The sequence below is a fragment of the Anopheles stephensi genome, chromosome 3 (genome assembly GCF_013141755.1).
Source record: "Anopheles stephensi strain Indian chromosome 3, UCI_ANSTEP_V1.0, whole genome shotgun sequence".
NCBI lineage: Eukaryota > Metazoa > Arthropoda > Insecta > Diptera > Culicidae > Anopheles > Anopheles stephensi.
The window spans coordinates 65053252-65066121 of record NC_050203.1 but is presented as its reverse complement, the minus strand read 5'-3'; the positions used below and the strand labels follow the sequence as shown (position 1 = coordinate 65066121).

The 12870-nt window shown below is 43.4% G+C and overlaps 1 protein-coding gene and 1 non-coding gene across 8 annotated transcripts; one reads left to right on the top strand and one right to left on the bottom strand.

Annotated features, from left to right (window-relative positions):
• The first annotated feature begins 770 nt into the window (after positions 1-770).
• Positions 771-892, top strand: LOC118514931. Its single transcript, XR_004906906.1, has one exon. It is a non-coding gene; the product is annotated as a U5 spliceosomal RNA (small nuclear RNA).
• A 155-nt stretch (positions 893-1047) lies between these two features.
• LOC118511680 (low density lipoprotein receptor adapter protein 1-like) lies at positions 1048-7466 on the bottom strand. Of its 7 annotated transcripts, none has more exons than XM_036055048.1 (5): positions 7205-7466; positions 5812-6456; positions 2119-2307; positions 1515-2053; positions 1048-1438 (listed from the first exon to the last, which is right to left on the bottom strand). In XM_036055048.1, exons 2-5 carry the CDS (start codon positions 5855-5857, stop codon positions 1340-1342), a joined length of 873 nt encoding a protein of 290 aa, XP_035910941.1. In that variant the 5' UTR covers positions 5858-6456; positions 7205-7466; the 3' UTR covers positions 1048-1339. The 7 variants fall into 7 exon arrangements, with proteins under 7 accessions (XP_035910941.1, XP_035910944.1, XP_035910943.1 ...); XM_036055051.1 differs by having other exon boundaries at positions 7169-7375; XM_036055050.1 differs by having other exon boundaries at positions 7216-7374.
• Positions 7467-12870: the final 5404 nt, after the last annotated feature.

Here is a 12870-nt window from a genome sequence, read left to right as displayed (position 1 = left end):
TCCTTCTAGCAAATGATAGATGGTAGTCCGTCGATATTACTAGTTTTCTCAAAAAGAGACGGGAAGTAATGAAAACTAAATCGACTATAAATGAACTTCAAGAAGTGTCCAACTCTCTCCAACTTTGTCAAGCAAGGATAAAGGCTACAGTTAACGAAAAATTAGTTCTTCGTTGTTCGAAAATAAAAATAAAATCAAGATGTATTGTGAACGATGATTCTGTACTTAAATTTGAAGGAAGAATAGTTTTAATCGATACAAAAATATATCTACAAGTTGCAACCGAGTACTGAACTGAAGAGTGGGCGTTCACAACGGTCTCTTTACCTCGCTTCGATCGTAAACAACTTTGCTATCTGCTCCTTCAGTAGATAGGCCGCTGAAATAGTACTAATATAATATGATGTCCTTTGTTGGCCACTTTCAAGCAATACATTACAGGCAATAAGCCGAATAAGGATATGAAAGTGGTTGAATAGGTCTGCTAAAGTTATGTTGAACATCAGAGTCTTGGGAGACGAGAGCTAGCATAGCAAACGAACAAAACGAGTTTGCCCTGTTTGCCCTCTGTTCCCTCCTTTCAGGATTCCCCTTTTCCACCCTACATTATCTCCGTGTTCGTGTCCTACCTGAACACGGGGTACACTGGGCGTTCATTTTTTTGTGTATGATTTCGCATGCAGGATACGTACGGCAGGATGACTGTCTTAAACATCGCTAACGGAACATGCATCCGAAGCACCCGGTGGCTCGTCGAGAGCGGCGGTAAGGTACTCTGATCTCTCTTCAAATGTCGAATAAATCTTTCGCCTTTTACTAAAGATTTCCGTGGAGAGGGATACTCTAATGAGTCTAAAGTGAATTTTTGCAAGTCTCGATCCCATACGGGATAGAGACATTAGCAATATAATATAATATACTTAAAAAAGGATACTGCATATCGAAGAAAATTGCACCACCTTAATTTGCTCCGAATTGTCCTGCTGGTGTTTCAAATAACTGCCAGCAAATTAGTTACTTAACTACAAATAAAATAAATCTCTCGAGCGTATTTATGAACCATTTATTTAAAATACGAAAATAACTTTCTATCACAAACTATTGCATGCTAATGCGTTCTGGGACAAGAGTGTTAAAAAAAGAAACAAAAGTAAGTTAGCCGATCGAATGAACGAAAACCCTGCCCGAAACGAACCCTGCTTTGTTCAAGTGATAGTTTACGGTAAACTATTTGAATCCCTATAGGATGGCTTAGAAACCGGATGCATCTGCACTGGTCGATCGATCCGAAAGGCAACATGAAGCTTATTCTAGTCCGTCGCTCCGTCCGGCACGGTGCTCAGTTCGAACAGATGGCCATCCCGCTCCAGCCGGAGGTGGACGTTAATGTTGGCACCGCGAGAAACTCTTGTGGTTTTTGATCATCTTCAAATGATACCTGAAAGCAGTGTAGGCAGAAGAAGAAATGACTTAATACGCATCACTCAAGCAATCTGGCCACCAGCTACTCTTACCCAAGTGTTTTGCAGCAGCTCCCGGTGGTGCTGTGCATCGGAGCAAATTTCCGTCAGATCGGAGTTAAAGTCGATCAGCAAGCTGCGACATTCGCTTTCATCGCGCTGCTGCTGTTTCTGCACCAATTCCTGGCTTCCGCGAAGCTCCCGCTCCATCCGCTCCTCCAGCTCCTTGCGCTTGCGCTCCGCATGGAATTGCTTGCTTTGCCAGATCTGGAACGCACGCTCGAAGCTGCGCGCCACGGTAAGCGTGACGGTTTGGGCCATCTTGCGCTTCTGGCACAGAAACGCATGGCACACGAGCGGTCCCTCGAGGTTGATCTCTTCCGCCGTGCGTCGGAAGCACATCTCCTTCACCTCCGCCTCCGACCCAAGCGTGCAGCCCACGAACGCAAACACGTGATCGTGGTTCGCGTCGGCCGAACAGTACGAGATTTGATAGATCGACACCTGGAGCAGCGTTTCCCCGGTACCGGTGTCGACCATTTCGATGCCTTTGGGTGAGATTGATAGCGAGACTCGCTGCAGTTTCTTGTTGCCTGCAGGAGGAAGACGATATCGGTTAGCAATGATTTGGGTATTGAACGCACCAAAAAACACCTACCTTTGGCTGCTGTTATGATGCTCTTGACCGCCTCAGCCGTAGCATTCTCGGACCGTGGCGTTGGCACCGGGGTATTGCCCAGGTACTTGACACTGTAGCTGATGGCTTCGCTCGATCCGTCCTCCAGTTCCTCGTGGTTTTCGGAAAAGTCCCGAATGCTGTTCGCTAGAGCGAGCTCCTCGCACAATTCTATCAGAAAGATCGGGTAGGAAAAAGTATTTAAATTATTTATTCTTTAATCACTTGAAGTGTAATTATGCTTTCCGTTTTAACCGCTTGCACAAGCTGCATCGGCCTGATGCAGATCACATTATTAACAATTTGAATACATTAAACAGACTCTTGTCGCTATGTCCTATGTCCACCTAGCCCTGTAAAACAGGTGCAGGTTTCTTAGTGCATTGACTGACAGGTTTTCAGCAAGAAATTAAGATTTCTTGGTTGTAATGATAACGCGTTGGGCAATCCGGTCCCTGGTGCCAGCCGGTCGCACCGGACGTGCCCACAGGCAGACTGATAGGACTGACCGGTGCATAGCGTTGCATAAGTAAGTAAGATCAGCTGCAACTTCACACAGGGCATGCATGATAGCATGATAGCTGAGGCCGTCCATGTTAACGCTTGACGGTGAATGCTGGAATACTTGGTTGGGGTGGTGTAGTTAGGGATCGATGGAGAAAGATCGATCCGAACGAGTGTTAAGGTGTCAGAGATTGAAGCATTCTAATTGCGGTGCTGGTAATATGCTAATGATAATGACTGCAAACCAGGCTAATGAGTTGCATTAATGCCGGGAGAAAGTTTTCTTCATTTTGTAATTTGCTTATTTTTTCTTATGACAATCGCGATCACTGGTGAATATGAAGATCGCTTAGAGCTCTTTGCCGCCCAACAAAGGCCTTCAGCCTTCAGAAAGGGGATTTCCCTGTCCTATCTTTATCCTAGTGCTAAACAGGGTCCTCCGGAAACACTTGGAGAAGAAAATTTTGGGAACCGTCTGCTTTAAGTGTATCTCGTTCCTGACATACGCTGACTGACTGATAAGCTGAGGCTTATCATAGATGGAGTAGAGATCGCAAAGAAAGGTCTCTCTCGGCGGGCCATTTCTGTCTTTCTTTGGCTTGTTTTTACCCGTTGCTGAATAGTCAAGTCCTGCAGCATACGGAGAGACGTCCTGCAGCATGTGAAGATCGGCGATGCGCCTGGGTCACCGGACCAACCTCTGGATTAACGAGGCCAAATCTAGAATAAGGGGTTATATGTTGATAGGTGATCGCACCTTTGAAGTCGTCCAAAACTTCACTTATCTTGAGATAAGTCAGAAACAACAACAACATAGATGTTGAGCCCTCTAAATGCACTCCAGACCTCCTGTGTCCACAAGCCATCTCAATACAATGGGGAGGAAATTTCTCCACTCAAACTCCACTCCAGGCGATCTAGCGCTAGACCCTGATCGGTTTCGTAAATTTCTGAATCATGCCAAGTCCGTGAATTGAATTCATACATTTGTTAATGAATTGAACCACCATCCTCCATATTTATAGCGTGTTAAAGACTACCAAAACATGGCGATTAATATACATCTCTTCCATTGACCCCGAAACACCGAAGATACGGTTGAAGATACTGTGACCGCCTAGTGAGATACCGATAAGCCAGTCCCTTGTAACCGCGTCTGCAGCTAGCAACAGAGCTCCGTTGCATTCTGCAGCTCCACTGGACCTTCAGTTCTTTGCAGATAGCTCCTACTCATCATTCGCTCCCGAAAGGCGATCAAGCTTAAGTCAACCTTAACCATTTGCCGTTTCCGATTATCAACTCCGCCCGACTTGAGTCGAAGGGAGCAAGGTGGTTGGCAAAACAATGCTTCCAACCGTATGATGATGGTTCATTGCTGGTTCAAACATCGACAGGCTTTCCATCGATTGTGTACCCAACAACAACAAGCCATGCAGCAGATGATTACATCCACCGATCGAATGCGTTTGCCCCCTGTTTCGGGGGGAGGGAGGTAAGCCTCCAGGGAAAGCCACACGAATGTGCACCACAAATATATCTGTTAATGAACCCATCGGTCCGGTAATCTCCCGACCAAAACGCATAATCATGGCCGAAACTGGCCAAAAAAAAAAAAGTTGCTTGCGATGGGTTACGTTATGTTACGGAGGTTTGATGAAGGTGTTGGAATTTTTTTGCTGCTCCCCCCCCCCCCCCCCCTTACAGTAATGAGTTGATGGAGCACATACGCACATCGAGGCAAATGTATGCAACCGAGCGGTCGGCCTTGAAGAGAGATCCATTTTCCGAGCAAGCGGTTCAGAAAACTATGAGGAAGCTTCTCGAAAAAGAAACAGGTGGAAAAGCTGATGCACCACAGAACCATTTTCGGGTCACCATACTCGAGGCTGTACAGGAATGCGAATCGTAACCATTAACGAATCAACAACGCGTCTTCAACAGTTCCACAGGTGATTACGATACCAGCTAAACCCCACCAAATTACGTTTGAACGGTTCACTTCATTAAGCTTAATACAAGATTAGCCTTTGCGTCACGAAAGAGAATGTGCGGCCAGAAGTGTTCGCGAATGTGGGAAGAGTGGTGCAGTGTGTAGTTAGGTTTAATTAAGTTAAATGGTTTAATTAAAATTATTAGACGGAATTGTGGTGAGCTGACCATTCTTAAGCTAATTTAATGCCATAATCGTACATTTTTGCTCACAACTTCCTCAATATTCTGTTGGATGTTCTTTGCTAGCGCTTGAAAGTTCGAAAATGGTAGTAATGGTACTCCTGTGCTGCTTTGTGGCTCTTGCAAATAAAACTCGTCCTCTAATAGTGATCTTATTCGATTAATTCGATTATCAGTTCCTTAAAAGGTCAATACTAATATGAAATTTTCTAGGGAATTAAATGTTTAAGGCACAACTAAAAATCTTATGCCATTTACTGGTGTTGTTTTTTTTTTAGTTCGCCTATCGATCACTCCGGAGCAACATTAAGCGGAATGATCTCTGAACGTTCAAAGAATTTAAAGTAATATTCAATGTGTTATTCACATTGCTTGAGCTTTTAGGATGAAAAATAAAAAAAGGGTATCCCAAATAGCTGACAAAACCTCAGCATGAAAACAAATAGATATGGGACATTCTCAACTAACTCTACGATACTCTGTAATCATGCGGATTAACTAGATAAAGGGAGTAAATTAGAATTAGGAGAGAAAACTTAACATGAGCTGCAAAAGATCTAATATAAAGCTTTGCTAGATAATAAACGAGATAAAACTAGACTTTCGGTGAAAGCATAACGAGGATAACACATTTCAGGGGCTACGATGTATAAATGCTGTTTAGAAGCTGCAGTATAGCTCTTACGCTGCTTACCAGCTGTTTAATAGAAAACAAGTAAGAAAAGAGATTGTTCGAACTAACTAACCGATTTTTCTCTTCTTTTGGTATTGGTTTACTAATTTCTAGCTCCCTTGAGTTGATTTACTGGCAGTTGGATAGCAGATCCTGTCTACAGAAACAATTTTACCACTTCTTTTTCTTTCGCGCTTCGAAAGAAGATCACCGTTCAGAGGGTAAAGGCTACACGCATAATAAATTTCCTTCATTAGGAACAATTTTGTACCCATCAAAAACAGTGTAATTACTTCGTCGCTAGCGCAACAACGCACTCTACTTACTCTTGTGCTTGGAGCTATTTTTCCAGATGCTCTTGAGGAAGGCCATTCTGCGATCTTGGTGCAGCAAGACTTCGAAGGACGCCGGAAAAAAGCACCGATTGTCAAGACCACCAGCACCACACAGCACAATGAAAAGCACGCACACACACACGCACACACACCGTTTATCGATGACGCGTGCCGTACGGTCACGTTTACTGCAAGGCGCAGCGCAAGGTTGCAGAACTTCAAGCACGATCACTTTTCAACTCAGTTGTGCACTGGAACACCTGTACCACGCACTCACTCCGTTCGATTCGCTGAGAAAATTCGTTCGACAAAATCGATCGATCGATCATTCACACTGCCAGTCAATGAACAAGAAGCATCCGTTCGGATCAATGGTGGCGAAGCACTTATGGATCATACACCGATCACGACACACACACACACACACACACATACAAGCACTACTTCACACGCACTCTGGGTTTGGGCTGGGCTTCGGAAAGTTTCACTTTTAATTTATGGACTATAAATCAATGGAACCTCTGGTGGGCCTGCCAGCTTCGCACTGTTGCGATTTTTCTTGTGTGTTATACCACCAACTCTGTGCGCTGCGAAGGTACACAAGAGCTAACTGGGTGTTAACATTTTAACACTCGGCTGAAAATAAACGAATACAAATTTAAAATTACTTCTAACAGATTTGCGAACAGTGTTTGAATAAAAAAAAAGAATCAAATACAGCGACGAGCTTTTATCACACTGCACACCCTACCGATATAGCACATGCAAGCAACACGTGGGGCCAATGTCCAACATCCCCCCCTCCATGTGGCAGGATCATGCACGGAAGTAATTACTTTCATGCCGCGTTCACTTGTGCCTTCACGTACCTAATGGCCACAATCACACGAACCAACGGTAGCAACCGCAACGTAAGCCTCAACAGTGTCCAAGATTGGGCCAAGAATAACTGCACTGCCCTTTGGTCCTTCGGTGGGCGATCCAAGATCAAGATGATCTAAAGTCCTCCGATTAGATTAGATGCAACTGACGACACAAACAGAGACGTCAACATCACTAAACAAACAGATCGGCTTCTTTACCTTCCCATGCAAACCAACCGAACACTCTGGAATGGAGACGATCGCGACGACCGAACTAACGTTTCGCCTCTGTTGGGTGCTTTTGCTCTGTAACGATCGCCGTGCGGGAGAAGGAAAACCATCACCACCTCCCCCCCCCAAACACGTTGGTGGTGCACAGTGAAGCGTGATCGCGAAGTGGAAAACCGAAAGGAATAACACGTGTGAATCCGCACGATCTACGCACACTCGCCGAGGGCGTTTGTTGTGTTGGTTGAAAAGCTTACCCGAAAGAAAAATCCGTACCGTGCATTTTCGCTTACCTTTAGCTTACCGGGGGGAGGTGTTTTTTTCCTCTTTTCTTCTCGTTCGTTATGTCGCTTTTCGCTTACGGCAAGTGCGGAGAGTCGTAACACGTTTGAGCTGCCGCTGTTAACGCGAGTCCCTTTCGCGCTGACGTGCGATCGTACAATGAAGTGGATGGATGCTGTGATTTTCGCGCTCGGTCGCTTGATCGGGTGGGCTTTCCCGGCTCACACACACTCGTACAGAGCGATACGGAGCACGAGAGCATGGTCCGCGTCTATGCTAAGATGCAGGCGCGCGCGTGGACTTTATTTGTATATCGCTCCTGCTCTTGCTTTTCATCGTCACTCTCTCTCGCTCTCTGTCTTACTCATTTGAACGCGTTCGTATCAGCCGTTGGTATCAGTTTTTCTTTTCCCCCGTTCCATTAACATGTTTCCTTTTGTGGGGTATGCCGCATTTCAGGCGAGCCTTGTGACAAACATTCTTTCATAAGTTGTATGCTTTTAAAGTTCCTTTCTTTTTCCTTCGAGATGGTTCGAATCATCTTATCCGAGATCGAGATGATTCTAAACAGATAATTACGAATAATTTTTAACATTATTTTACAGCACTTGTTTTTGCGAATTTATTTAAAAATGTCTTTTTTTTACTTCAATATTTTTTATCTATTTGAAAAATTGCTATAATTTACACAACCTACCGTTTGTTTGCTTATAAAACATGTGTTCTTGATTAAAGTTTTTAAACGTATATATTCATAGACAGGCAGTACAGTCCTTGACAGAACTATAGTGACATCTGTTTAAAAAAAGAATTTGAAGATGAAGCTAACATTGATGATCCGTTAAGATGTAAAGAATAATAAAACAGATATTTTGGAAAAAAAATAATTTAACGCATACTTAACTTTTTTTTTGGTTAAATTTCTCCGCACGTGAACACCTGCTAATCGTTTATTACCACAAACGTTATTAACTCAACCTTTAATAACGCGGACATATTTTTCAACCATTTTATATAGCTTCTTTGGCTCCCTGTCATGCTATTTTTAAGGCGAGATAAGATTTTTTTTAATAGTTAGATTTTTAATATTTTTAATAACGCTTTTACTCATTCAGTTTTTTGTGACTAAAGGCATATTGATATTACAAAAAAGTGCAGGAATAAACAAGGCGGAAAGATGGCAAATAGTAGACAAACTTTGCTATACATGGGTACAAAAAATCGAAAATCCAATGTTAAAATAAGAAAATATACCTTTTACACAGGTAAAATGTTACAAAATGTTACAATAGCAAAGCAAGGTCGAAATCGGTTGGGCACTCGTCATACAAAATAACTCAGAAGCGCTCCCAAACTGTTCTAACTTTGTAAATGCGTAAAGATTTTGGGAAACTTCTATCCTGTCATTGGATCACTCAAGAAATCGACTGAAGAAAATAGGACAAAACCAGAACTACATGGCTAAATGGGAGCAATTTTTGAACGAAAACAATACTATAGAAAGATAAGCTTTTCACGATGAGTTTTTTTATACGTATACCTAGTAGAAGTATCGTTGACAATAGTTTTAAAATCTGTAATAAAGATGGGACTGTTTCATTGTCCGTCGTTGTAAGCCTCATATTGTCAAACTTTTCTTTACTATTTTTATAATATGCAATATCTTATGGGAGTTATACCTACAAGACAAATACAGTTTTGAAGGTGAAGTGTATTTTTTTTATATAAAACTAAATAAATACACTTGGATTCAATAACAAAGAATTTCGGTTGGTATCTGCATGGGTATGTAATAAAAAAGATATTTGTTCTGTTTTATTCTCAAAGCAAGTGTGTGCATAATTATGTTACGCATTGTATTATTTTTCCGTTCCCTATTTTAATATACTATCGTTTACTAAAGTGCCATCAAGCACCACTAATGATGCAATAAAAGTGAATTAGTAAACATTAGATAATTTACAGTGAGGCCTCTGCTGCATTCTTCTCAACCACGCACTAATCGCATTTGCCTCACACACTAAATCACCCCCTTCACTCTCGCCTTCATTTAGCAGCAAAACTGCAAATACGGCACGCACAGAGGAAAGTGATCGCAGTTTTTCAAAAAAAAAAAAAACGCGACGATACTTTGGCTTTCATTCGCACGGCTCCAACTGCGAAAAGCTCCCAGAAGCCCAGTTGCAAATGCTTGCTACAGCCGGCAACGAAATAAACTAAGCAGGAAGCGTCCCTCAAATAATGTGGAAGCGACGATGGTGCGCGTGCGAAGATTTTCACCGTAAGTAGTCGGGCTCGGCCCGTTTTCCACCCGTTTAGCTCAATTACTATGCGATACGAAATAGCACCCAACGCGGAGTTTCCGCATTAGATGACGCAACCGGTGTTGAGGAGGCTAAACAAATAGAGTGCAGTGTAAAAGCGGAGCAGATCGTTTCTTTTCAGTTAAAAAACCCGATGGTGTGCTGGAGTGAACCCCTCGGACATGTGGTTGTGTCGTGGAAAAATTAACCTCCCTCATGCATGTGGGATCGGATTTAGCGCAAAAGGGGCGCCACCGTACACTACGCGAGCAGCCGTCGATCGACCAGTCCATCAAGTCCATCAATCAAAACCGTTCCCGTTCGCTACTGGAGCGTGCCGGCTGTGGAGAACTAGAAATCGAATGCAACGGTCGAACGGGAGCGCGCGATGCAATTCTGCGAACTGCAGTCGTTCTCCACCAAACCGGTCAAAGATCATTTTTCTGCGGGGTGGTGTGGGGTGATATTACTTTTTTCCCTTTGCCTTTTCCACTGGCTCCCCACATTCTCCCATGCGGCGGTGTGCCGTTGCCCTTCTCGTCCTCGGGCTTCGATGCACAATTATCGGTCTTTGGCGCGTCCAAGGCCGCCCGTTTGCCCGTTTCGCTATTATCAGTACACACGGGGCTTGGATGCGTGTTTTGTTTCGTACAGTGATTATGTGCTTAGTGAGTTTATAAGTTCGTGGAACGAAACGAACGGATCGTTGACTGCGGCAGTGGCTGCTTTTCTTGACCAGCGTGGTTGTTACAGGAAACGATAAAGTAGAGAAGGTTAATAAACTTTTAAAAAATATCCCAAGGATGTAAGTATTAATATTGAAAAGGTATTAAATTGCTTCACTGACACTTAACTATAGATCGCAACGCCTGATAGTATGCAATCACGAACAATATTTTTTTCTCGGGTTTCACATTTTGTTCTAGGATTTCCGTTTTTTATACTCCTCCCCAAGCTGCATACAATCTCGCTCAGGTCTCCACTCTACTTGATCCAGCCAACGAGCTCGCTGTGCTTACGAGCACCTTCCTGGTAGGGCATGAGTCCGGCATCCTCATCAAGTGTCCCAACCAGTATATCCTTCGAGCTTTAGCAACCGTCAGGATGAGTCGATCGCCAAACAGCTGGTCAGTTAGCTCGTGGTTCATTCTCCTTCCCCACACGCCCCGCTCGTACACACTGCCAAAATGGTGAGTGCATTGGTGTACTTCGTCCAGGACTCGTGCCCGTAGAGGACTACCGGTCGTATCAGTGTGCGATATATGGCGCATTTCGTGCGTTTTATGAGGCTCCTTGATTTCAAGAGTTAGTGGAGACGGTAGTGGGCACGATTCCCTTCCTCAGGTGTTGTCCGAAGTCACGATCGTACCAAGGTAGCTTTAAAACTCCTCTACTACCTCAAGATCGTCACCGTCAACCAATACTCTTCTACCAAGTCGTGCTTTATCACGGTCAGAAGGTATTCCGGCGAGCAGGTACTTTGTCCTCGTCGCATTGATCCTCAACCCAATCTTGTCAGCCACGTGTTTTAGTTAGGTGTACAACTCTTACACCGTCACACTGTCGCAGATGACCGTCCTGTTTAATGTCGATGTTATTTGCGAAGCCAAGGAATTGGAGAGACCGGATGAAAATCGTGCCGCTGATGCAGAAGTCCGCGCTTCGCATGACTTCTTCCAGAGGCGATGGAAAAGAAGCATTATGGTAAAAATCTATTAAAGATCGCTTCCTTCTTAGCGGAGGTCTGCTAATTAATTAGCATCGCGTTCTTTATGGCTAGGACGTTCTGGTACGTAAAACAAATGTTACAAGCTTGTCTATGGACATTTTTTCAACTGGTAAAACATCTTTTGCCAAAAATAAGTTACCACAAAAACAATAAGAAAAATCTATACCAATAGGGCACACCAATATTGTTTCATATCAGATTCCGATAGGGTTCGCAGCGCCTGAAAGTATGTAATTTCTTATCCGGATCCAATTGTTTGATGTAGAAAGCATTAATAGTGGATGTATTTGAGTAATCAAATATTCCAAAAACGTATCAAACCGTCCGCACGATCCCAAAGTGCGTCGAACTAGTTTTCTGGGCTGATGCTGATTAAATGCTTCCCGCGTAAAGTTGTCAAACACCCCTAGCTACGAATGGATACCACCAGATCTTCCCGGAATGGTTGGTGTGTGATAGTACCTCTCACACACACACGCACACATGCATGCCCTTCCCACACCCTTTGGCCACCCTTTTCCTATAAATCGGATTTTACTAGTTGGTTTTCCAGATCGAGCGCGTTACATGAACAGCTAAGTTAAGCGACGATCAGTTTTGCACTGTAAGCGCTGTAACTGCACCGTGGTCACAAGATTTCCTTCTTCAGTGTACGATGCATGCTGATGATGCAATCGGAACAGTAGATAAAATCATCATTAGAGCCAGCTCGAGCTGCTTGCATTATGTGGCGCATTGAGGAACTTGCACCATTTTCCCTTGCCACCACTGCCTTGTGGCAACGAATGGGAATGATGAGTTGGCGTGTTTTAAGCGTGAAGTTAAGCAAATGAACAACATAAGTTAAAGGAAGTAAAGGAGGATCACCCATCTCTTACTACTAAGGGAACATCTTAACTTGGTAAAAAATATCAAGATTTTTTTGTCAAGAAAGACACATGTTGATACTACATATTCCTTCATTTTTGTTCCCTCATACTCCGAAGAAGATTGTCGCTGAGTCATCACAAACCCCACTGGTCTTGCAGAATGTGTCAGTAAGCTGCTGCTGCTACCTGTAAAAGGAGTGATCTTCCATGATCGTTTCGAAATTATCGATCGAGTGCAGCAGGGCTAATGGTATGTAATTTTGTCGCACGCCCGTTTCGAAGGTCAGCAGGTTGTATCGGGAAAGGGGGGTTCCGAACAATGATCCCTGAAGCCCCCGTCTGTGGTGTGGCCTTTTATGTAAAGGGTGATCTTGTAAGCATGCAACTCATGCAGATAAGTTGCATCAGAAAGACTGATCGTAAGCCTGCCTGTGTCTGATGGTTCCAGAACTGTCTAGGAAGGACAATAATTTAGTAGCTTTTCCCTTTTATTGCAAAAAAATGTGTCTCCAGGAAGAAACTTGTATTAATATAGAATCTATTTCTTCAAGCTTCAAGATTATTCTCTCGATTGGTTCGAAGAAATGATGAATCACTTACATGACAGACACTTACCGTGTAAAGCCGATGGCAACTTGTTTTTACTGCACAAAGACACAAAAGAAGTGGAATATTACAAAGAAAAGTGAGTCATCATTTATGTTAGTCAAACACTAATCATGCGGTCCCTAGAAACAAATATTTTGTTATGAAATCCTTGGTAAAAAAAAAGTAAT

Bases quoted from the DNA above. Each gene is read 5' to 3' on its own strand.
- LOC118511680 (XM_036055048.1), bottom strand. From the start codon at position 5,857: ATGGCCTTCCTCAAGAGCATCTGGAAAAATAGCTCCAAGCACAAGA. The intron at 2,308-5,811 runs GTAAGTAGAGTG...TCTTTCTGATAG, and splicing joins AAATAGCTCCAAGCACAAGA to AATTGTGCGAGGAGCTCGCT. The intron at 1,439-1,514 runs GTAAGAGTAGCT...CACTGCTTTCAG, and splicing joins AGCTGCTGCAAAACACTTGG to GTATCATTTGAAGATGATCA.